Below are 25,717 nucleotides of genomic sequence, written 5' to 3'. Positions count from 1 at the left end.
ACAGGCACATGAAAAGATGCTCAACGTCACTCCTCATCAGGGAAATACAAATCAAAACCACACTCAGATATCACCTCACGCCAGTCAGAGTGGCTAAAATGAACACATCAGGAGACTGTAGATGCTGGAGAGGATGTGGAGAAACGGGAACCCTCTTGCACTGTTGCTGGGAATGCAAACTGGTGCAGCCGCTCTGGAAAACAGTGTGGAGGTTCCTCAAAAAATTAAAAATAGATCTACCCTAAGACCCAGCAATAGCGCTGCTAGGAATTTACCGAAGGGATACAGGAGGGCTGATGCATAGGGCACATGTACCCCGATGTTTATAGCAGCACTTTCAACAATAGCCAAATTATGGAAAGAGCCTAAATGTCCATCAACGGATGAATGGATAAAAAATTGTGGTTTATATACACAATAGAATACTACCTGGCAATGAGAAAGAACGAAATATGGCCCTTTGTAGCAACGTGGATGGAACTGGAGAGTGTGATGCTAAGTGAAATAAGTCATCCAGAGAAAGACAGATACCATATGTGTTCACTCTTATGTGGAGTGGATCCTGAGAAACTTAACAGAAGACCATGGGGGAGGGGAAGGAAAAAACAAGTTAGAGAGGGAGGGAGCCAAAGCATAAGAGACTCTTAAACTCTGAGAACAAACTAAGGGTTGATGGGGGGTGGGAGGGAGGGGAGGGTGGGCGATGGGTATTGAGGAGGGCACCTGTTGGGATGAGCACTGGGTGTTGTATGGAAACCAGTTTGACAATAAATTTCATATTAAAAAAAGAAGAAAGCAAATCATTACAAGGTTGCAGGTGCAATGAAGGTTGGTAACCAGCTGAACCTGAGATGGGGGGTGCTGTCCTGGATTACCCCGATGGGCCCACTATAATAACACGGGTCCTGAAAAGTGAAAACACAAGAGGCAAAAGGGAGGGTAAGCGAGTAAAATACAATGTGAAAAGGACTAAGTGGCCCTTGCTGACTTTGAGATTGAAACAAGGGCCACGAGGCAAGGAAACTAAGTGGCACCCAGAAGCTGGAAAAATGCAAGAAAACGGATTCTCCTCTGGAGCTTCTAAAAAGGAATGTGGTCTTTTTGATACCTTTTTGATTTCAGCTATCGATTTTAACCGTTTTGATTTTTGATATTGTGCTCCACGTGTATCTTACAGAACTGTTAAGAGAATAAATTTGTGTTGTTTTAGGCCACCAAGGTTGCGGTATTTTGTTACAGCAGCAAGAGGGAACTCCTAACACATACACATTTTACAACACCCTCGACGCTTTTTGGTCTGATCTGCACAAGGCACCCCAACCTTCTCACCCTTTGCCCCACTGGCCCCGAAGGATGAATCTATTTATACACAAGATGTTCTACTGGGACCTACCCAGAGTGGTTTGGGCTAGGTCACTCTTCTGTTTTTTAGGCAGAAGTCACGCTTACCCACCAGCACAATGCTCACACACATAGTGCAGTTTAAATACACTGAAGTCAGAACCAGGGGACCGACTGTTGGCTGAATATCTCTTTCTTTAAACCGAAGACTTACAAGTAATAATTTTCAAGGTCCTCTTCACTGATAATTTGCAAAGGGCTGAAATTAAGATCGGTTTGCACGCCTGCGGTCCCAGCGCATGGCACCAAACGGGCCCTAGATGACCATCTGTTGAATGAACAGGGTGATGGCTTTGACATGGGTACACATCTGGCCTTCTGGATGAGAGATGGTCTCTACAGGAGCTTTTTGAACTAGAGGTGACCAAAGTAGCATCCAAAAGGAATTCAGCCCTCTAGCCTTTCTTCTCTTCGCCCCACAAGACCACTTCTACATCTGAGACTCTGATCGTGGCCAGACTCCCCTAGGCTTGAAGAGAAAGTGGGGTGGGGACACAGTCCCGTGCTTTATGCACACTTAACTTTCTATTCCTACAAGATTGAAACCTTTGGCAATTTTGGTAATTTTCCAGTGTATTCATTTTCCCTGGACTCCACATGAAAGAGGAAATCTCCACTTCTGGCCACAGAGGATTCATCTTTTTTAAACCCACAGAATGATCTGAGTTTCTAATCCAAAAGGTGTTTAAGGAAGGGTGGGAAAATACGCAAGATATTATCACCTTTGCACCAAAAGGAAAACCACCTGAGACACTCTTAACACAGATGAGAAATAAAATGTAAACTCCCTTCTTTTGCACTTTTCTGTGGCATCTTGCATACCCTTAATAAAGAAATTGCTGCCGGGAATAATCACAGAATCAAGAAACACACAAACAAAACCCAAAACAAATCTATTTAAAAAACCCAAGAAACATAAATGGCATTTAGCTGTCATCCACACTCCAAATTTTACAAGGGGAGAAACAGAAGCCCAAATATAATAGGAAATTACATTCAAAAGTAAAGTTAAGATGAATAAACGAAGAATTTCAGGCAAAAAAAAATTTCTAATAAGCAAAAGTCTATTTTTTTTCCCTTGCCCCAAACAAAACTTCTCAGGAAGATGGATTTCAGCAACCTGCCTACCCCAGAACAGCCCGTGTGAAGCATTAACTCAGGATAATTTCCACATAGATTGCTCTGGTCTGGGGGAAAGGCCAAAAGGCTTATAAGGAAGAAATTCTAAAAACGGCCTCAAATTATAAGCAAATACTACAGTTATTCCATCTATCCAGACTGATACCAAATCCAAATTAAATAATGTTTTAAGAGAAACAAAGTTTAATATTACTACTTTTAAGTACTCAGAGTATCTTACAAGCTAACTATGCTTTCAATGACTGCCTTTCCATGGTCTGCATAAATCAGTTATGTAAAAAAGTCAATATCCAATTAAGATTTTAAACAATTCTTAGAAAAACCAGAGTAAGAAACTAACTTTCTCAACACGAAAAACAGTTCTTGAGCTAAATGACAACATTATATTATTGGAAGAAGAATGACACTTCCCAAATGTATCTGACCAAGGGATTTTTTTAACTCATTTTTTAAATTATTTTTTTATTTCAGAGACAGAGCACATGAGCAGGGGAGAGAGGCAGAAGGAGAGGGAGACGGAGAGGGAGAGGGAGAGGGAGAGGGAGACGGAGAGGGAGAGGGAGAGGGAGAGGGAGAGGGAGAGAGAGAGAGAGACACAGAAGGAGAGAGAGAATCCCAAGCAGGCTCCACACTCACTGTGGAGCCGGACGCAGGGCTTGATCCCATGAACCCAGGATCATGACCTGAGCCAAAATCAAAAATCAGATGCTCAACTGAGCCACTAAGGCACCCCCTGACTAAGGGATTTTTATGTAAATAGCTATTAATAATCCATGTGAATAGCAGAATGGACTCTGGGAGACAGTACAATAGCCATTTGGCTTTTAAAATCATGAACAAGACAAGTCCTTTTATCACTAACATTCCTTAATACGATTATGGAAGACCAAGCCAATAATATAAGACAAGAAAGCTAAATTCAAAATAGCGGTTAGAAAGAGAAAAACTATAATTTATAGATGATATGATTGCTACCTATCATACCCAAGAAACAATCATGGACCTAGGAGAATAGTTTCAAAAATGAAGTTGACAGTTTACAAAGCAAACTCACACACATCGAGAACTTACACATTCCCAGCTAGGAAATGTAATGAGAAGAAGAGAATCCCATTTATAACAGGGAAGGGGAAAAAAACCCCACAAGATTAAGAACAAAAAGAAAATCCTGGGGCACCTGGGTGGCTCAGTTGGTTAAGCATCCCACTTTGGCTCAGGTCATGATCTCATGGATCATGGGTTCGAGCCCCATGTCAGGCCCTGTGCTGACAGCTCAGAGCCTGGAGCCTGCTTCAGATTCTGTGTCTCCCTCTCTCTCTGCCCCTCCCCTGCTTGCATTCTGTCTCTCTTTCAAAAATAAATAATATTAAAAAAATCCCACATAAATTACTTAGGAATATAGTTAACAAAAAATAGTTACAAGCTCTTGGAAGAAAATAATTTACTGAGGAGCATAAAAGACAAACATATAGACGCTGAACTCTTGGAAGGCAAGACTTAACAGTTAAAGATGCTACTTCTCTCTTTATTCATTAATAAATTTAAACCAATTTCAACAACAATCACAATAGCAATCTTTTTAAAAGCCATAATCTTATAATTCCAAAGCTTAATTAGAGGAATCCATGTAAACACATCATCAGGAAACTTTTGAAAATTAAGAATTCTTTGGGAAGTCTTGTATTATGAATATTATAGTGAAAACAAAGTACTGCCAGCATAAAATTTAAAAATGAGAGTGAAGACAAAAGCCTTTAGGGAAATATTAAAAAATTTGACTTCGTAAAACCTTGAGTTAAAAAAAAAAATAAGCAAAATTAAAAGACTAATTTAGAACCAGAAAAACACTTTCAAGAAAAATGCAAGCCCTTGATACGTAAGTACCTCTCATAAATAAAATGTGTAACTCCCAAAGGATTAAAATTATTCGGAAAAAAAAAAATAGTCACACTTACCAGTGAAAAAAATGAATGAAAATTAAAAGGAAAATTAAGGCATTTTCATCTAGCTTGCTGGCAAAGTTTTTAAAATGAATAGCACTCAGCGTTAGTGACAACCAGGGAAAATACGTGCTTTCCCAAATCAGCTGGACAGTGTAAATTGAGATCCATTTTTGAAAGGCAATTCAGGAAATAATGCTACAATGTCCAGACACCGTATAACATGATTCTGAGAGGTCACAGGCCAATCCCACGTGTTTAGGGCTACAGCTGTGCACCTAACATGTGTACACGCCCAGGTTTATCTACCGAGTAGGGAGACAGACCTTCTGGGGCTAAAAATGGGGGCCTGCTCTTTCCAGGCTACTGGGTGCCCAATTATCTCCAGTGCAGGTGACCCTGGGACGGGTGAGTTTGGGTCTATAAGCAGGAAGGATGCGGATGATTATACCTGTTTCCTATTCAATAGTAGATTGCCAGTTTAAATTCTTCCTTCATGAGGATGGAAAACTATGGGTGAAGGGCTGTGGCCCATTAACCCAGATTCAGCCACACTCTGCCTTGTGCACCAAGGATTCTGAGGGTCAAGGTGCTTCTCCTCCTCTGTGCAGCTACCTGGCATCTTGAGCAAGACACCCTTTTCCTTGGATCAATCAAGGGCTTTATGTAGCTCCTACTACTCACTACTCCTATGTAACTTCTTCCCACCCAACGGTAAATTCCCCTGAAGCAACTCAGGACTTCCACAATCAAGGAAAAAAACAAAAAACAAAACAAATTAAAAAACTAGCTTTATGCATGTCAATCGAAGTATCCAATATGCCTAAAAACACAAACTTGCTTAAAAGTAAATGTACGAATAAAAAGTGTGGAGATCAGCATCCAAGCAAGTCAACTTGGGGGCGCGTGGGTGGCTCAGTCAGTTAAGCGCCCGACTCTTGGTTTTGGCTCTCAGGTCACCATCTCATGGTTTGCGGGTTCAAGTCCTGCAATGGGCTATGTGCTGACAGCATGGAGCCTGCTTAGGATTCTTTCTCTCCCGCTCCCTCTGCCCCTCCTCTCCTCACTCCATCTCTCTCTCTCTCTCTCGCTCTCTCTCTCTCTCAAAAAAAAAAATTGCAGATCAACTTGGCATACCTCCAATTCCCAAAGGAAAGGGAAACTTAATGTTTTTATTACAATGAATACTTCCTTGAAAAATAAGATTTTTCTGACCTAACAGAATCTCAGAGACTTTATTTAGCCTTTGATTTTGCTCACAAATGGAACTTCACTGCTTCAAAATCTCTTCTGTGTTTACAATTTTAAAATACTCCTAATTTACAATATCATAGATATATCCAAATTTAACATCCCATTGAACACCAGGGGAGGGAATGGTGGAACAGATTTGTCTCCAAGTTTATAATAAGTAAGTTAAAAATTTTTAAAAAAGGGGCGCCTGGGGGGCTCAGTCAGTTAAGCATCCAAGTCGCGATGTCGGCGCAGGTCATGATCTCACGGTTTGTGAGATCGAGCCCTGAGTTGGGCTCTGTGCTGACAGCACAGGGCCTGCGTGGGATTCTGTCTCTCCCCCTTTCCCTGACCTTCTTCCTCTCTCTCTCTCTTTCTCTCTCTCTCTAGAATAAACAAAATGAAAGAAGCCAAAATAAAATAAAATAAAATAAAGTATAAAAAAAATCTTGGAGGACGACTGTGCTGTTTGTGCTGCTTGGTTTTTCCGGGCTTTTCTTTAAAACGCACGCAACACGCCCCGTCTACCCCCATCGTCCACATCCTCCTGTCTTCAATGACACACGCTCACCGCATTCTGTTGCACTCTACATCCTTGGAGAGAATAACATTTGGTTCCCCCCAGAATGCCACTGGTCTGGGAAGAGCAGCTAGAACATGTAAAGGCAGAGAAAGACGAAGAGAAGGGACTCTTGAAGCCTAAATCAGTTTCCTAAAACTAAATCAGATCGGGAAGATGGTAAAGCTATAATACAAGAGTTTTCATTTTTATTTAATGAAATGGAAAGCAAAGGAAACATTTTTCCTTTTTGGACATAGGACACCCCCCTTTTTTTTAAGGCGACTTCAATGAACCTTTGCCACAGAATCCCGCTGCTCTTTCAAAACAACTGTCACCTCAATATTCCACAGCAGGGACGGCCATCAATACAGAACAGGGTCCCAAGCCATTTGGAATTCCCAATTCGAGCAGTGTCACAGCACGGAGAAGGTGAAGAGCAACCTGTTCTTTTGCTCTGTGTTGAGTTCTACCTGGTTGGCCAAGTCCTTGCTCTTGCGGGGCTTAAGCTCCACTGGGGGTGACTAAGGATCCAGCGACAATAGTACCAATTTAATATCTGCACAGCCAACTTCGATCTTCCGAGAGCCTTCTCATCCCTCATCAGATTTACCGGTCACACCACAGCGTGGTTGTTGCTATGCTCTGACACTAAGTGTCCCGCATGAAGCTGAGCTCATAAATGGTAGAGCCAGCCTGGCCCCCCGGCCAGACTCCCTCTCAGCCCAGGGGTGGTGAGGGATAAAGGAACAGCATGGCAGCCAGGGCTCCCATCACCCCCTGCCTTGGGTCCTGACTGCAGCTTCAACATCTATACACCGCCACTATTTTGTGAGGGTCGTAACGGCTTCTGGAAAGTGCGAGGCTATTACTCCCTTTCGTTCCCTTTGAAACAGCGGCTCTAAAACATCACAGGGTCCTGTGTCTTCCACGTTACAAAGAAAAGGATGTTCACTATGGCTTCATGCTGGAGAAATGGACGGCCAACCACCGTCAAATCCTGCTTCTCCCTGGCAGTCACCAGCATCTACCTAGGGGCAGCCTCTAAGTGGGGCAACATCTAGAAAGAAAAGAACCTTTCAACGATGGAGTTAAGAGACTGCCTTTTAAAATTTCATTGCTGAAGTTCTTCCATGAGTGGCTGATCATAAGCGGTCTACAGATTATAGACAAGGGGACTTACAGATGCCAAAAACTTAACAGCCAAGTTTCAAAGAGCCATGCACTTGACACAGATAATCACTATCATCTCTGAAACACAAAAAGCCCAGAGAACTGAACTGAGCTCTTTCAAAGTATTTTTCCTCCCATCCGAATAACCAAAGTATAAATTTCACCCCTTTCTGCACACAACACCCCCCCCCCACCACCTTTACCTTTCTACCCTCCAACAAATCTCACCTCTAACTGCAGATCCGGAACTGTAGGCTCAAGAACATATCTCTCTGCAAAGTCTATGACAATTTTAGAATTAAGAAAAAAAAAGTGATACATCTCTTGAATGTTGTGGGCCAGGCACTGTATGGGACCCTACGGATGTCAAGATGATTGGGCCAGGCCCCTGCTCTCTAGCTGCTCAAGGTGAGCATTTGGCAGGCTATCACTGCAAACAATTATTACAAAACAAAAGTCATCCGTGATACAACAGAGGTTAAGGGCAGGGTGCTGAGGGAGGCCTGGGAAGGAGTAATGAACAGTCAGCGCCTAGAAGCATGGGGAAGGGCAATGGTCGAACTGCTTCTGGAATGAAGGTGTTCTAGAATGATCAGCACGGATAGAAGGGAGCCGGGATCCACATACTCAGCGTGGCTCGAGTTAGGCGTGAACTGAACAGCAGGAGATGGGACAAGACAAGCCCACTGGGGACAGACTGTAAAGGACTCGTATGTCGTGCTTCGGAGTGTAGATTTTCTCTGTACGTAACGGAAGGCCCACGGGAGACTGTAAGGGAATGAGTTGGCCAGCTGTGTTTATTTTGGGAATATAACTCCATGAAGGAGGGCCTTAAGAGGTAGTATTCCAAATGTGAATGCTTGCCAGTCCTGGGGCCTCTCCTCCATCTATCTCACCAATTCCTATGGATCCATGGCTCAACAACGAGAAGCGGAACCTCGGACCTCTCCCCTGAGCTCCAAATCCACATTTCGGAGTGTCCACCAAATTTCCCCCTTCACTGGCTCAAAATATCTCCAAACTAACATGTCCCAACTGGGAGACTGGATCTTCCTTCCCAAGCCTTTCCTGATACCACTCCCCTCCGACTTGATCAATGACCACGACATCCACCCAGGTGCTTGAGTTAGAACCCGGGGTTCACCAAACATTCCTATCATGCCCTCGCACCCCCCCCACATAGGCAACCATGGCCGGTCTGGCCTGGGGTACATCTTTACTTAGGCCACCACCTATCTCTTTAATTTAGGATTTCTCAATTTAGCACTCGGCACTCGGGGCCAGATGGACCTGGGGACTATTCTGTGCATCACTGAATGTGTAACTGCGACCCTGGACTCTAATCCACTGCATGCTGGTAGCACCCCTCTCGCGTCCCCAGCTGTGACAGCAAGGTCGTATGTCCCCTGGGACATAATAGGGGCCTCAAGTTCAGAGCCACTGCTCTCATCCCATCTTGCCTCTGCTTCCTTGCTCAGTACGCTCCATCACAACAGCCTCTCCTTCGGTTTCTGGAATCCGTGAAGCTCCTTCCTGCTTCTAGGACTTGGCAAATGCTGTTCTCTCTGTCAAGAACATTCTTGCTTCCATTCTTCTGTTGGCTGGCTCCTTCTCACACTTGTGATCCCAGCCCCCAGCTCACCTCCCCTAAATACTTTATCCCCTGAATACTTTATCGAAAGAGGCTCCCCTAAATACTTTATCTAAAAAGTAGCACCCCTGCCCTTGGTGATTTTCTTCATAGCATTTTTTAAAATTGAAGTACAATTGACATATAACCTTGTATTAGTTTTAGAGGTACAACATAATGATTTGATATTTGTACATATTGCAAAGTGACCACAATATGTCTAGTTACCACCCGTCACCATACAGAGCTAGGAAACTTTTCTCCTGATGCAGACTTTCAGGATCTACCGTTAGCAACTTCCAAATATACAATACGATATTATAGTCAACACAGTAATCTATATGTTATACATGCAATACAATAATATAGTCCTAATCACCGTTCCATACATTACATCGCTGAGATTTATTTTATAACTGCAAGTTTGTACTTCTGGATACTGATCACCCATCGTGGCCACCTCCTACGCCTCCCCCCTCCAGCCAATCTATTCTCTGTATCTATGAGTTGTTTTATTTGTTCGTTTTTAGAGGATTCCATGTGTGAGTGAAATCCTACACTACTTGTTTTTCTCTGACTTATTTAACTTAGTATGATGCCCTCAAGGTCCATCCATGTTGTCACAAATGGCAAGATTTCATTCTTTTTTTATGGATGAGCAGAATTCCAGTGTGTGTGCGTGTGTGTGTGTGTGTGTGTGTGTGTGTGTATCACACCTATCCATTTATCTACCAACGGACATTTAAGTTGTTTCCATATCGTGGCGATTGTAAATACTGCTGCAAGGAACATGGGGGTACATTTATCTTTACGAATACGTGTTTTTGTTTTCTTCAAATAGCCGCAAGTTAGATCATAACGGCAGTTCTATTTTTCCATTTTTGAAGAACCTCCATATAGTCTGCCACAGTGGCTGCACCAATGTACATTCCCACCAACAGTGCGTGAGTAATGCCTTTTAACAACTCCTGTTATTTCCTCTCTTTTTAACAACAGCCATTCTGACAGATGCGAGTTGTGGATTTGATTTGCATTTTCCAGACGACTACTGGTGCTAATAAGCATCTTTTCATGTGTTTGGCCATCTTAGGTCTTCTCTCGGAAAATGTCTATTCAGATCTTCTGCCTGTTTGGCAATCACATCGTTTGGTTTTTTTGTTACTGAGTTGTTTGGGTTCTTTATTTATTTTGAATATTAAACCCTTTATTGGATATTATCATTGGCAAATATCTTCTCCCGGTCAGTAGATAGCCTTTTCAGGTTGCGGGTGGTCTCCTTCACCGTGCAGAAGCTTTCTAGTTTGATGCAACTCCATTTGTGTATTTTTGCTTCTGTTGCCCTTGCCTTTGGAGTTAGGTTCAAAAAAGCATCACCGAGACCAACGTCAAAAAGCTTACCGATGTTCTCTTCTAGGAGTTTTATGGCTTGAGGTCTTACGTTCAAGTTTTAAATTCATTTCAATGTTTATTTTTGATAGAGACAGAGATGGAGGGGTAGACAGCGAGGGAGACCCAGAATCTGAAGCAGGCTCCAGGCTGTGAGCTGTCAGCACAGAGCCCGAGGCGGGGCTCAAACCCACGAACCGTGAGATCATGACCTGAGCCAAAGTCAGATGCTTAACCGCCTGGGCCACCCAGGCACCCTGAAATTCATTTTAATTTTTGCGTATGGTGTAAGAAAGGGGTCCAGTTTCATTCTTTGGCACCCAAGTGTCCAAGTTTCCTGGCACCGGTGACTGAAGAGGCTACCCTCTCCCCACTGTATATTCTTGCCTCTGTCACAAATTAATTTACCATATACGTGTGGGTTTATTTCGGAGCACTTTAAAAGTTAGTAATTGCTTTATTCTGTTTACTTCTTCCGGTTTGTCTCTACCATGAGAATGAAAGCATTATTAGCGAAGGGAAGAGCTCCGTCTAGGCTTCTGTCCTACCCCCAAGGCCTAGCACAGTGCCAACCTAAATAAATATTTGTCAGCTGAATACATGAATGAATGCTTGGACGTACAAGCAAATGTGTGTCTTATATTCCAGGCACCGACCATGTCCTTAAAAAAATGACAAAGTCACAGTATGAAAAAGTAGCCCAGGAGAATTAGAATGTCACCTGGACAGCCCGTATGTCGGCCGTGTGCTCAAAAACGAAACGCTCCCTGATCCATCATGCAGAGTGGGCAGCAGCAGATTTGGCTGAAGAAAAAGCACTCCCGTAAAAGTAAGAGTGGGTGATCTTCACCGAGGAAAAAAAACCCCACAGTTAGATTCTATGAAGAGTTCAACATTTTCCTTGTAACTCAATCCAACTTGTGTCTCTGGATGTCAGGATGTACACACAAACCGGGGCGTTAGGCAAAAAAGATAAAGACACAGCAGGAATCTTAAATTTACATCCCCAGAGACCACAACCATCGTCTTCTTGTTCTCTCCTTAAGGATGCGCTGACTGTCTCAGGGAAGGCTTCTGTGCTGAGAGCTGGAATGCCTCATCTTCCTCCTGTGTTACGATAAAAGCTACAGACACAGGATCTGCAGACAGCGAACTTGCCAGAAAACACAGGTGTACCATCTGGGGAAATGTGACTCTCATGCAGGAAAATAACTTTCAAAGTATTCACCCTCCAACCCAATGCTTTATCAGATCTTTTTTGCTATTGAGCAAGTTGTTAGTGAGTTATTACCCCTCCTGTGACTTTCTATGGCACAGCTAGGTTTGAAACGTGTTCCTCTCCTAATATGACAGGTCAAAATATATCACCCCCTCCAGGTGGATCTCATACTTCACTGTCAATTTTTAGTTCGGTGCTCAAGAATGATTTTTGAAATTAGCACTTTGTCATTTTATTTCCAGTGTTTCACCCAGTACCCGGAGATGAGATTGTTTTTCATTTCAAAATGAATATGTACCTTCTAGAAAAAGTTATTTTGTGGCTACAGCTCAGATTCTGTATTCAGAGGAGAAACATACAAGCACAGCTGGCTTTGGAACCACTGAATCGGGGAAAACACTTTTCAGAATGATTCGCTACTATTGTGCTCCCAATCCAAAGGGGGCTAGTTTTACCTGTACCCCCTGGCTTCTATTCTTCTAGCGGAGAAATGAGAACTTTCCATTTAATGTCATAGGAACCATAAGGTTCAGAAAATATTGCAGTGGTTTGGGTCTGACACACCTGAGAGAGAGACAGTTGGGGTTAAAATCCCAGCCTCATTCTGCCACTTATGTGGGTGCCTTGGGGTAGGCAACTTAACTTCAGTTTTTCATCCATAGGGTAGCAAAATGGTTGTGATGAGATTACATGAGTTAATAATTCTGAAGTGCTTAGACAGATGTGTGGCATATGCTAAACACTGGATAAATGTTGCTCTTATTATTGACATAGCTTTTTAAAAGTTAATTTATTTTGAGAGAGGCATAGAGAGAGAGGGAAAATAGCAAGCAGGTTCTGCCCTATCAGCACACAGCCCAACACGAGGCTCGATGTGAGGAATCGTGAGATCATGACCTGAGCCGAAATCAAGAGTTGGACGTTTAACCAGGCCCCCCCCCCCCATTATTAACACAGCTTTTAAAATTGCTTCTAATTAATAATAACATGCTTTAATTTACCACAGTAATAGGTTTCTGGTTAAATAAACTGAATCGAATTTGATAAGTAAGATTCTTCCAGCAACCAATGATTCTAACTCCCTAAGACAGCAAAACTATGAATAAGCACATGGCATTTATCCTGTTAGTATCTGTAAGTAGAGAGAAGACTAGAACCTCTCCTATGTTACTGGCCTTCTTTTCTGGATTTCCAGAATAAAGAATTCTAGAATTTTTCATTTCTCTGTGCTTAAACAACTTTATTACTATTTTTTTAATATTTATTTTTGAGAGAGAGACAGACAGACAGAGGGCGAGCACGAGAGGGGCAGAGAGAAAGGGAGCCAAAGAATCTGAAGCAGACTCCAGGCTCTGAGCTGTCAGCACAGAGCCCGACGCAGGGCCAGAACTCATGAACTGTGAGATCACGACCTGACCCGAAGACGAATGTTTAACTGACTGAGCCACCCAGGCGCCGCCTTAAGCAACTTCTAAGAGACACCTTTAAAAATCACCGTGAACGATCTATCCAGGCAAGGGAAATGGGGTGGTAGTGCTAAGAGTGGACAAGCCAGGGATGCCTGTGTCCCTTAATCTCAGGGTTGTAAGGTCAAGCCCCACGTGGGTGTAAAGATTACTTAAAATCTTTGGGAAAAAAAAAATGGACAAGCCATAGGCCTTGGGACAAGAGGCATGCTGGCCAGATCAGAACCCTGCTGGCCAACCTGTGCAGGGAGGCATGTAGATCACCGGAGTATATTATAAAGCCATTTAATTTGAAAGCAAAAGCTAAATTGTGCTTGGAGAGCAGGGGCTCCTTTTCAGATGGCCCAGCAGGCCACAGAAGCACTGAAAACCCCAGCCTCCCCACCTGCCATAAACACCACACTCAACAATGGAGTGGTTCCTGTCGCCCCCGAAGAAAGCTGTATGGCACGTTTTAGGGTGTTTTGGAGACACCAAGACAACGTTTACTGGCATCAGGGACCAAAACAAGATGGAAATTCCATAGTTAATCAGAACGCAGAAGTGTAGCAAACCTGGGTGGCTTACCACTTGGACGCTCTTTCCAATGCCAAGGCCAAAGGAGGTCACTTAGAAATGAACAGTCCAAGGAAACACCGTGATCGGAGGGTTGGCTTCTCCGCCTGTTGGAAGCCACCTATTGACTTTGCTGAATCACCTGCCATGTCTTGCCCGGAAGTCATAAAGGCAGATTGGTCATCATGTGCTTTAGGACTTAGTTTGGAAAAACACGGAAGCACAGGTGATACTATCCGGAAGCAGAAGGTTTGGAGGGAGGATCTGCCCAGCAGGGTGGATGGTAATGGTCTATGCTTCTACATGCTTCTAAATCTAATGGGATTACCGAAAAATTTCCCTTCTCTGAATGACGTAGCTCATCCGCTCGCTGCTCAATTAAAAGAAAAAGGGCAGGGGCACCTGGGTGGCTCAGTTGGTTTCCGCTCAGGTCATGATCTCATAGTTTGTGAGATCGAGCCCTGAGTTGGGCTCTGTGCTGTGAGCAGAGCCTGCTTGGGATTCTGTGTTTCCCTCTCTCTCTCTCTGCCCATCCCCCGCTGGCTTGCTCACTCACACACACTCTCAACATAAGTACACCTTAAAAGTATATTAAAAGAAATAAAAATAAACAAATGATAAAAACCCATAATGGCAGCCCCCCATCAGGAGCACGTCTTTCTCTTATTCTGAAGCCACGGCTACATGGAAGGCCACGAGGTCCTGCTCTGGGCCTGTGTGCTTCCCCCATGCCCAGGCCAGACTGGAGCCAGCAGCAGGATGCTAAGTGACCAGTCGCCAGGGCCAGCACTGCGGGAGGCAGCCACGCACAACAGAACGCATCTGACTGGAAATCAGAGGCCGAGAGATGTTGCTTTTGCTAATAAAGGCAGTGATGTCACTCATTGGTATTCCCAGGCTGTGTTTGATGCTCACCCCACAATGAGGCTGTCAGGGTAGGTACTGGTGACATTTCCTCAAGGAGCAAAATTAAGATTCACATCAATTAGGGAAAATGCCTCAGGTTACACAACTATTATCCAGAAGAGTGAGGCGCCTATCCACCCTCTTTTAAAAGGAAAGTTTGGTTTGGGCCAAGTTTCTCAGCCTCGCTGCTACGAACACTGCAATAATTCTGTGTTGTGGGCACTGTCCTGTGCATTACAGGACACGGCATCGCCAGGCTCTACCTCCTAGATGCCAGGAGCACCAGCCCTCCACTTGTGACGATCAAAAATGTCTCACGACATCACCAAATGTTCCCTGGGGGGCCAAAGTGGTGCTGGTTGAAAACCGCTGGGTTAGAGTGTTTTGAATTAAGGTGCCTAGAAATAACACTTGGAATGCTGAAGGATCACTCTTCCTAGAGACCAATGTGGTTGCTATCCGTGAGAAATGCTGCTCAACGCACAGAAAAAGAGGTCTCCGCTAAGCTACAGAGGGTAGTGCAACCAGAGGTCAAAGCAAGTATCTTGCTTTCTGGAAGCGATGGCTTTCTAGAATCTGAAGGAAAAAAAGAACAGTCAGGGCATGGAACACATATCAGCCCCTACTGCCATCTTAAAACGTCACTGATTCAATGCTCGAATAGGTGAAATATTCACACGGTTCAAAATTAAACATATATACAGGTTTATACAGACAAGTTTTCCCTAACTCAAGACTCCCACCACCTGGTTCTCCCCGGAGACAGCCAAGGTTACCAGGGCCTGTGTATGTTCCCAGAGATATTTTATAAAAGAGTTCGTATTTCAATAAATGCTTCCTCTTTGATCAAAGTCTCTCGGAGTCATTACCTTGCTTAGTCATGACCTTAGGTTTAAAAAGTCATAAAAGCCATCTTTCCTTATAATGTGGTAAAGGGCTAGCATTATTCCCTCTTACCTCATTACTGCCTACCTCCACTGATAGGGAAACTGGCAGAGACACTGCAATTAAATGACAACTAAGGCCTTAAAAAAAAAAAAAAGAACAGAACAAAACAAAACTGAAAGAACTAGGGTTCTTGGGTCAAGAACACTGGGTCCTAGTCTGCCGTTCTGGGTGCAGGTCATGGTGAAAATCAGGTAGACAGTTTTACGCTTGGGTTGTTGGTGTCGAAGGTAGGCAACCTCTACGCCCAGGGCAGCCTCCAGTAGGCATCAGAACCCGGATCTTGGGGAAGGGGGAGGGGGGATACTATTGTGGGTAGGCCCAGGATGGAAGGAGAAGTAAAAGAGGGAGGGGCAAGAGGTGTGGAATGACGTTGGGAGGAGCCTGGAGAGAGGAAGCAATGCAAATGGCGGCAGTAACAATTGCCTGCGTCAGTCCAAGCCCAGGTGACTGGGAAACACTGATCGATTCCCAGGAACAAGTCACAGAACTGGGACGTTAGGTGGCCAGAGATTTTAATCTCTGGGAGATTAAATCTCAGGGAGATCCTGACAAAGAACTGCTAGGTGACCTGGATGCACTCTGACATCTCTTTGTTCTGGACGGGTGGGGGAGGGGTGGGCAATTTCTTCCATGTATAAAATACCGAGAAAACTCTTATCTCCCACATCAGTGTTTTACTTGAGTTTAATACAATCTCAAGTGAACGGATGTCCTGCCTTCTGCTTCCTTCTAAGTTTCTCACCTTATTAAAAAAAAAAAAAAATCTCTTCCTCACATTACTATCAGTAGTAGAAAATTTCTAGTCGTTACTCTGAAAACTTTCAGGTCAGCCTTAGTTGAGATTTGTCGTCATTCGTCTCCAAACCATGTCATGGTACCTCACTGTCTGCGACTCAGCTGTCCAACATGGTAGCCGTTGGCCACAAGCGCTTATTTAAATCGAAATTTAACTAAAATTAAAAATTCATCCCTCGGACAAACTGGACACAAATTCAAACCCTCAGCACCCAGATGCAGCCTGTCGCTACTGTATTAGTGCAGATTACAGGGCGTTTCCATCACTGCAGAAAGTTCTAGTGCACAGTGCTGGCCTAGAACACAAAATCCAAACTCAAACTAGCTTTCAAGGTTACCCAGTCCTTACCCCCTAAATCGCCTGCGCTTTCCTTAAACACTGACACTTGGCTTTGTCCAGGCCGGGCTATTCGATCCCTCCCACAAATCACGTTCAGCCCTGATTCTGTGCCTGTGCTCATCAGATTCCCCATCAGTGAAACAAACGAGTAGGTCAATCAATTCACAGTCACCTAAGGAGTGGCATTTTTCCATCGTGACAGAAAGCAATGAGGCATCTATAAAATTTTTATCCCAGCAAAATGCACTGCTAACGAACCAGTTGAAGAAAAGGACTTTTCTCTAGAAGACTGTAATGAGCTTTGGCCTCACCAGTATTTGCTAGAAGATTATGTGAAAGGCCACTTGCCTTGGCACTTAATACCAATTTGGGTCATTACTTAATTTTTCCATGTGCATCTATGTCTTTTTTTCCCCTTTAATAAACTGTATGGTGGGTGTCTAAGTGGCTCAGTCGGTTGGGCTCAGGGCACAGTCTCGTGGTTTATGAGTTCGAGGCGGGGCTTGGAGGCTGACAGCTCAGAGCCTGGAGCCTGCTTCTGATTCTGTGGCTCCCTCCCCTCAGCTCCTCCGCTGCTCACACTCTGTCTCTGTCTCAAAATAAATAAAGATTAAAAAAAATTAAAAAAAAATACAGAAGACACATGTCTCCTCTTTACCACTTGCCCCCCTGGTTAGTTCACTCCCCTGTTACCTGCTTAGCTGCCGTAGGTTTTTGTGTTTACAATTCTTTTGGAAGACACTTCCATAAATGAACTGAGAAGGGAAATACTACACTCTGTAAAAAAAGCCAGGCAGCCTTTAATGCTTGTCTTATGGGCCACATGTTCGTGTTAAGCAGGGAAAGTCAAAATTCTTGTTGCAGGCTTTAGCTGAAGATATTTGCCTCACCCACTGATTTTAGCTATTCTTCTCGGGTTGTCAAGAACTGACAATGGATCAGGGAAATGGTCACCAGAACGAACAGAAGAGCAGCCAGCTTAACTAATCATGTGCAAATACTCAAGACCCGAGACTATAACATTGTTCCATGGACACCAAGGGTTCCCTAAAAACATGTGGAAATCCCATTCCTCATGATGCTGAGTGCTACTGACAGCTGCCCAGTAAATCTGGGGCTTGATACAGGAAGCCTAAGCCTCCTTGATGACTCTAACCCACAGTGATTTCTCCTCCTTTGAACCCTTTATTATTAACTACTGGGTTCTAAAGGAGAGAACTCCTGTCTTGTCCCTCCCACTCAACTGTAAGATCCTTATAAACTCCTTTGATATCCTTCCCATGCCTCACACAGGTCAGGGGGTTCTTAACCTGGACTGCCTTTAGTCAGAGGCCAAAACCCAACGAATTATCCAAACTCCTTATTAAAAAGAGGCATACCTCATGGGCAGGCCGGCAGGACTGGGAAAGAACTCTTTCAAGCATTTGTAAAAGGGCCAATACTTAATGAAATGCATGGTGGCCTTGATGACATTCGTGTGGTCTGTTAGTTACCTATTCAAGCTGTCTCGTCATTTGCACATTTGCCAAGCACGAATTCCATGTCTTCATTAAGGTCATGCGCAAAAAAATATTAAGCTACCCAGGGTCAACGCGTGCACAGGCTGGGAGACACAAAAGAACAGGAAACAAAACTGCCATCCGTTGGGAACATTAGTCCAACCAGGTACGAGCCCAGTCACCATGACGTTCACTCCATTCTTCTCCAGCTGGTCTGAAAGGATGCCACCAGAATATTCCTGGTGCCCTCAAATCAAGGTTCATTCAACTTGAGAGTTCTTTCTTGTCTGTGACTAATTTAACAACTCTCTCAGAGTAAGAAATGTAGTCAACTTGGCATAAACTATATCTTTATGAACCTCTGCAGGTTTGTACAAGACACGTGTTTCCTCTCTAACTGTACGGAAACCATATGTTGACTAATCCGTGCTCAAATGATGCTGAGGAGCCGTCTCACATCTGGTTTCCAGAAGGTACTTTTTCCTCACTTTTGAAAAGAGGGATGATATTTTCTCATCTCCTGCCCTGTCCCGCTTTTTCAGAGCTCACACCCAGGGGTTTCCCTACGTGAGCGTCAAGTTCTTTCATTTGGCGTAACGGTTCATCTGGGCCTAGAGACAAACACATTTCCAATAGCTAAGGAGACCCCAGCCACCTCTGGGAACGCTGTGATTAACACCTCCAGTGTGACGATGTCTTTGCTCCATGGAGAAGACTTTAATGGAGTAGTTCAGCCGAGCCGTCCCCTGCTAGCGAAGCGATACTTTCTCTGAGTCCCTCTTCCTCCTGTGCACATCAACACCCTATTTACTGAGGACTGAAGACTCAGGAACTATGCTTTTCGGTGTTTTTCTCAGAGAAGCTAAACACCTCTCCCTCCACTGCTCATCTTCGTTTGAAAATCAGAGACCATTCGAAGCATCCAGTTGCCACCACGCACAAGAAAAAAAACTCTGTCCTGTTAATAATCCTCCAGGATTAAATAATCTTCTCTTATTTACTGGAATTCTTTGCCATCTTAATATCTGACTTTCGGTTCTTAAGACCTTACCAACGCTGCTGAGTCAAATATGCTATCAGAGACGTCACTGCCTCTGGCCAGATTCGCATGTTTGAGATGACATAACATGACACTTCCTGGTTCCGGAAACTTCACCCTACTCTGCCCCCACCACGTCATCACTTTGGACAGAAACTCCCTGCTTATATTTCTAGGTTTGGCTGAGTAGGCAAGTCAGAAGATATACCAGGAAAAGGGGCATATTCTCCCACAAGAAAATGGCACAGGAAATATATCCTGTTAATTCCATGACTCGAATATGCAGTTGGATCAGGTGGTTCCTGTACTTTATGGCAAAACTTCTTGCTAGCTATCCACGAAAGAGTAAAAAGCAAAAGGAAAAGTTAAGATATAATAGACCTTGCATATACAAACCTCCTACTCACAAGACAGAAGGAGGGCAAGGACTTTTAAAAGTAAAATGTGCAGTCGATTTAAAATCAGGAGCAGTGGTGCCTGGGAACATATACTCCCCAGTAATATGTTTGAACATTAGCTTCCTCGCCAGGAGCCAAGAATTTATCAAAGTCAAAGAATGGCAAGGTAAGATACCCTGGAACGTCTGGAAGGGGATTTTTGTGAAATGGGCTGAAGGCACAGAATCTGAGAGGCTTACAAAGGGATGGGACAAAAGTTCATACTACAATTTTTTTTTTTTTTTAAATACAAAGGTAGAAAGTGTGTAAAATTTCGGTGGGAAGTAGCAAGTCAATTAAAAGATGCATATACTGGGGGCACCTGGGTGGCTCAGTTGGTGAAGCGTGTGACTTCGGCTCAAGGTCATAATCTTGCAATTTGTGAGTTTCACCCCTGCATCGGGCTGTTGCTGTCAGCACAGAGCCTGCTTTAGATCCTCTGTCCCCTTTTCTCTGCCCCTCCCCCTGATCACCTTCTCTCTCTCTCTCAAAAATAAACACCTAAAAAAATTATTTAAAAAAAAATTCACATACTGGACACAGAACACTGCACACACATAAGGGCCTTCTTAAGAGTCTTCAAATAACCACCTCTGTCAATGATCTATATAGCATAGTAACTGTCAATGATGTACAACATGGAAAAACCACCCCTCCCCAAAGACGTCCACGTCCCATGGCTATCTGTGAATACGTTATCTGGCAAGGAGGTGTTAAGGTTGCAAAAGAAATTAAGGTTGCTGATCAGCTGACTTTAAAATAAAGGGATTAGGGGCGCCTGGGTGGCTCGGTCAGTTGAGCATTCAACTTTCGGTTTTAGCTCAGGTCACGTTCCCAGGGTCAGGGGATCGAGCCCTGCATTGGGTTCTGCACGGACTGTGGAACCTGCTTGGGATATTCTCTCTCTCTCTCTCAAATAAAAAACTAGTAATCATTAAAAAAGGGATTATTCTGAATTATCTAGGAGGGCTCAGCATAATCACAAGCGTTCTTTGAAGTGTCAGAGTGACACAGACTGAGAGAGACTCAGCTGGTCTTTGCCATCTTTGAGGTTGGAAGGGAATCATGATACGGGCAACACAGGCAACCTAGAGAAGCTGGAAAGACAAGGGAACAACAGACTGTCCCCTAGAAACTCCCGAAAGGAACGCAGCCTACAGCCACCCGGATCCCGGCCCAGGGAGACCCATGTTGGCCTTGTGACCTGTAGTCCTACAAGACAATACCTCTGTGTCGTTTGAACCACTGAATCCGTGAGGGCAAACAGGAAACTAAGGCAGTAATTTACGCACAACTGCTTTAGAGGGAAACAAGGCCTCGGATATATGCAACTTTCCAGGCAACGGCCGCGTTCCTCTTTCTGAACCGAAGAAAGAAAACAAAACAGTCACTCACCTTTTTGTAAGTTTTTTCTTCGTTCTGTTTTCCAGATGCTGCATCTCCATTTTCAGCAGCAGACGACATCTACAGGAGAAAAACGTACCTGTGTCAACTTACCACTCGGCTCTGAGACACCACATGCTAATAATACTGTTACCCGGAGAATCCGCTTCGGTTAATTACATCTGTGTTGTTATCACTCTGATCTCCAAGAAAGGAAGAGATTTCTCAGAATACTAACCAAAAAAAAAAAAAAAAAGGAAAAGAAAAAAGAAAAAAAATCTGTGTTCCCCAGTCTTTACAAAATAAATCTTTACCGCTAAACCATTTTGGTAGAATACTTGCTCCCATATGCTCTAAGAAAGACAGTATAGAAGTCCAAGCCCAAATCATACGCACAAGTTTCTTTCTATAAAGTCTTAAAAAAAAAAAAAAGCCTCCTCTGATTATAGACGCTTCCTCTAAAAGTATCTGGAAAGTACCAAAAAATATAAATCAGGACAAAAAAAGTACTCAATTCTACTGCCCTTGGGCAACTCCACTCTTCACATTTGGGCTTCTACGTGACCACCTTTGGTTCCCTGTCGTTTTATGCTAAGAATGTCCGGATACCACTTTCACCCAGCAGTTTTCAAAGACATTTAGGTAATACGCGTTTTCCCATTTGATTATAAACATCTCATCGTAGGAATAATCATTGTCTCTGGCTGCAGGGCACGCCAGTGTGTGAACACAACTGCATGTTAGTACTTCACCTTCGACGACGCTAACGTTAAAGGACAGGTGAGGCGCTCCAAGGGTTTTATGCCTACAAGTAATACAACAAGAATTATTTTGTGCTTCTATTTTTGTCCAATTTCAGTGTTTTCTTAGATTCCTAGAATATCAAGGTCATTAGAAGAATAGTAACTTTCTTTCCCAGCATATGCCCATTCACACTATCTTCGGTGAGTGGGTGCGTGTTTCATTACATGCTTTCAGTGACTATTACCATTTTAATTATCTTTGCTAATTTCAGAGGTGAAAGAAAGCATCTCTTGATATTAATGTGCACTTCTGAAAATTATTAGTAAATGTTAAGATGGTTTGCATACGTTTGGTTTTTTTTTTTTGCCTTTTTTTACCTCCCTGTATTTCTTTTGAGTTTTCTAAATTTTTAAAAATGCTTATCTTTGAGAGAGAGACAGAGACAGAGAGAGACAGAGCACAAGCAGGGGAGGGGCAGAGAGAGAGACACACAGAATCTAAAGCAGGCTCCAGGCTCTGAGCTGTCAGTTCAGAGCCTGATGAGGGGCTCGAACTCACGAACCATGAGATCATGACCTGAGCCAAAGTCAGATACTTAACCAACTGAGCCACCCAGGAGCCACTCATCTTTTGAGTTTTCTATTACTGTGTCTGCTTATGTACTGGGTTCTTAGTGTTCTAGTTATTGATTTTTACTCATTATGGTTATTATTACTAGTGTTTTTCTTATTGATTTTTATGTATCAAGGTTATTCATCTGTATCCAAGCACGTTATTAATATTTTCCATGCTGCTGTCTTTCATATTATAATTATGACATAGAGAAGTTTTCTATTTTTCATGCACAACACTATTGACTCCCTATGTGACTTCTTTCAATGCTTTTAGAGAAAATATTTTTGTCTCACTGGAATATGTAAGATGTTTAAACATGCGTCCTTTTCACTTTGTAAGGCTAAGAGTTTTGCATCTTACCTTTTAATTCACCTTAATTTTTATAGCCAGTTACTTATCTGGCAAACGAGAAGAACTACTTAATCCAGAACCGTGACATTTAAGGGTCTTTTCTTAGGATACACCAAGGAGGGGTAACACTTCTGACTTTCTTGTAACCCTTTGAAGCACATGTTATTTTATTTTTTTAAGAAGAAAAAGTTTTAATTAAAGTATAATGGACACAATGTTATATTAGGTTTGGGGGTACCACATAGTGATGTGACAAGTCTGGATGCTCTGCTCTGCTCACAAGTGCAGCTACCCTCAGTCTCCCTATAACACTATCAAAATTCCATTGACCGAATTCCTTATGCTGTATTTTTCATCCCTGTCACTTACTCATTCTGGAAGCCTGTATATCCCCCTCCCCACCCCCATTTTTACCTGTCTCCCTCATCCCTTCCCGTCTGGCAACGATCAGTCTCTTCTCTAGATTCAAGGGTCTGCTTCTGCATTTGCTTGCTTATTCGTCTGTTCTTTAGAACCCCCATATTGGTGAAATCATTTGGTATTTGACTTTCTCTGACTTATTTCACTTAGCATTACACTCTCTGGGTCTATCCATATTGTCTCAAGTGGCAAGATCTCATCCTGTGGTATGGCTGAGTAACAGTTTAGTGTGTGTGTGTGTGTGTGTGTGTGTGTGTGTGTGTGTGTGTGTACCACATCTACTGTACCCATTCATCTACTGATGGACAATTAGGTTGTTGAAGCAGATTTTAAATCTTGGGCTTTTAATTTTTTTAAAGTTTATTTTTGAGAGAGAGAGAGAGAGAGGAGAGAGAGAGGAGAGAGAGAGAGAGGAGAGAGAGAGGGAGACACAGAATTGGAAGCAGGCTCCAGCACAGAGCCTGACGCAGGGCTCAAACTCACAAACCATGGGATCATGACCTGAGCTGAAGTCGGATGCCTAACTAAGGCACCCAGGCACCCCTAAATCTTGGGCTTTTAATAAATATGGTGTGGATTAAACCTAGGAATTTGCTAGCCACTTCTCTGCATTGGGACTAAAAGACTCCTACAGGCTTGAAAGGACTAAAAAAACATCCAAGGAAATTAAAGAATGGATCATGGCAAACTAACCTCACCAGACCTATGATTGCCCACCCATCAAAGCACTCTCTTAGACAAATTTGTATTTCCTTTGTGTCCATATAACTGGATTATAACCTATCAACTATAATATGGACAGATGTTTCACATGCTACTGCTTCCCACACTATATCTGCTTAATACAATTAAAAAATAATTGATTTTCAGGGCACCCAGGTGGCTCAGTCAATTAAGTGTTTGACTCTTGGTTTAGGCTCAGGTCATGATTTCACAGTTCATGAGATGGAGCCCCACAATGGGATTCTCTCTCTCTCCCTCTCTCTCTCTCTCACACCCTCCCCTCCCCATCTCAAAATAAATAAACATTTTTTAAAAAATAATTGATTTTTTAGTCTCTTCATAATATTTTGGTGAGGTTTGAATAATATAAGTGGAATTATAATACCTGAAAGGTCTCAGGCTCATTGAAAAAAAAAGGCAAACCAAAGGCTAGGTCATGCCCCCTGGAAAAGCTCAAATTACGCAATTACTTTATACGAATATATAGGTATTTAACTAATATTGGATCCTTGCGTAGGCAAACATTTTTATACACATAAAAGTTACACAATAAAAAAGTTTAGTTGATTTGACCGCTCAAATTTCTCGACTTAATATCAAAATAGATCATGAACATATTAAAAGGCAAGCAACAAGGCGGAAATGCTGGCAATGAATGTGACAACAGTTAGTAATTCTAAAACAAGAAAAGCTTGTTTAAACTGTGCAGAGCCTGTCACCTATTCAAGGACCTCGTTCCTACGATTCTCCCCTTCCTCTCGGCGGCTTCAATCTTTCACTCTATTTCTACCCCATCAGCGCTCTGCCATTTCTTCCACCGTAACAAAATAAAAGCCTTTTCTGGATTCCACTTCCTCCCTGCGGCGAAACTCCTTGAAAAAGATGTTTCTACTCTCAACCCCTGATTCCTTTTCACATATTCTCTCTTTAATGCACCTCAATCAGGGGTTTGCTCTCCCCACTACACTGTGAACGTCTTCATCAAAATCACCAAGGACCTCCATGCTGCCAAATCCAATGGCTAACTCTAAGTCCCCATTCTGCCTGACCTATCAGTCTCCTTAGACAGTTCTCCTTTCTTTCTCTGTAACCTCTTAATATTGGAGTATCCAGGACTGACTCCTTTTTTTTTTAATTTTTAAAAAATGTTTTTATTCATTTTTGAGATAGAGAGAGTGTAAGTGGAGGAAGGGCAGACGGAAAAGGAGACACAGAATATGAAACAGGCTCCAGGCTCCAAGCTGTCCGCACAGAGCCCGCTGTGGGACTTGAACTCACAAACCTGATCATGACCTGAGCCAAAGTCAGACGCTTAACCGACTGAGCCACCCAGGCACCCCCAGGACTGACTCCTTGGTTCTCTTCTCTATCCATACTTTCTTGAGAGTCTCCAAATACCATCTGGATCTTTCTTCTGGGCTCCAGAGTTGCATATCCAATAGTCTTCTTGACGTCTCCATGTGGATATCTACCAGAAACCTCCAAATTTGCAAATCTAAAACCATAATCCTGACACTCCCTCCCTTCCTTCCCTTGGACCTTTGCCATCTCAGTTAACGGCATCTCCAACCTCTTGCTGTTCAGGCCCCAAATCTTAGAGTCCTCCTTCTCTTACACCATAGTCAACCCGCCAGCAAAGCCTCTGAAAGACATCCAGAATCCAGTCACCTGTCACCACTCCTGCTCTGTGTTCATGAGCAGAGCCACCATCGTCTGGAGCATGTGTTACCCCCTCTGGGTCTCTCAACAGGGCTTGCTAGGGCCATCCACACCCATCTGCAAGCTACTCTCAGCCACAGTGATCTGTCTTTAAAC

General features: G+C 43.3%; 1 protein-coding gene across 2 annotated transcripts in view; it reads right to left on the bottom strand.

The window, feature by feature from the left end:
- The window catches only part of PIP5K1B (phosphatidylinositol-4-phosphate 5-kinase type 1 beta), a 310,458-nt gene that overhangs the window by 165,919 nt on the left and 118,822 nt on the right, over positions 1 to 25,717 (bottom strand). For both annotated transcript variants that reach the window (XM_019463652.2, XM_019463653.2), the window contains exon 2: positions 21,062 to 21,130. In XM_019463652.2, the coding sequence (XP_019319197.1) occupies positions 21,062 to 21,130 (69 nt within the window). The remainder of the gene's footprint in view (positions 1 to 21,061; positions 21,131 to 25,717) is intronic.

The sequence above is a fragment of the Panthera pardus genome, unplaced genomic scaffold (genome assembly GCF_024362965.1).
Source record: "Panthera pardus isolate Hobbes unplaced genomic scaffold, ASM2436296v1 HiC_scaffold_20, whole genome shotgun sequence".
Classification (NCBI taxonomy): Eukaryota; Metazoa; Chordata; class Mammalia; order Carnivora; family Felidae; genus Panthera; species Panthera pardus.
Note: the sequence above shows the minus strand (reverse complement) of the source record. Positions and strands in the feature narration are given on the sequence as shown.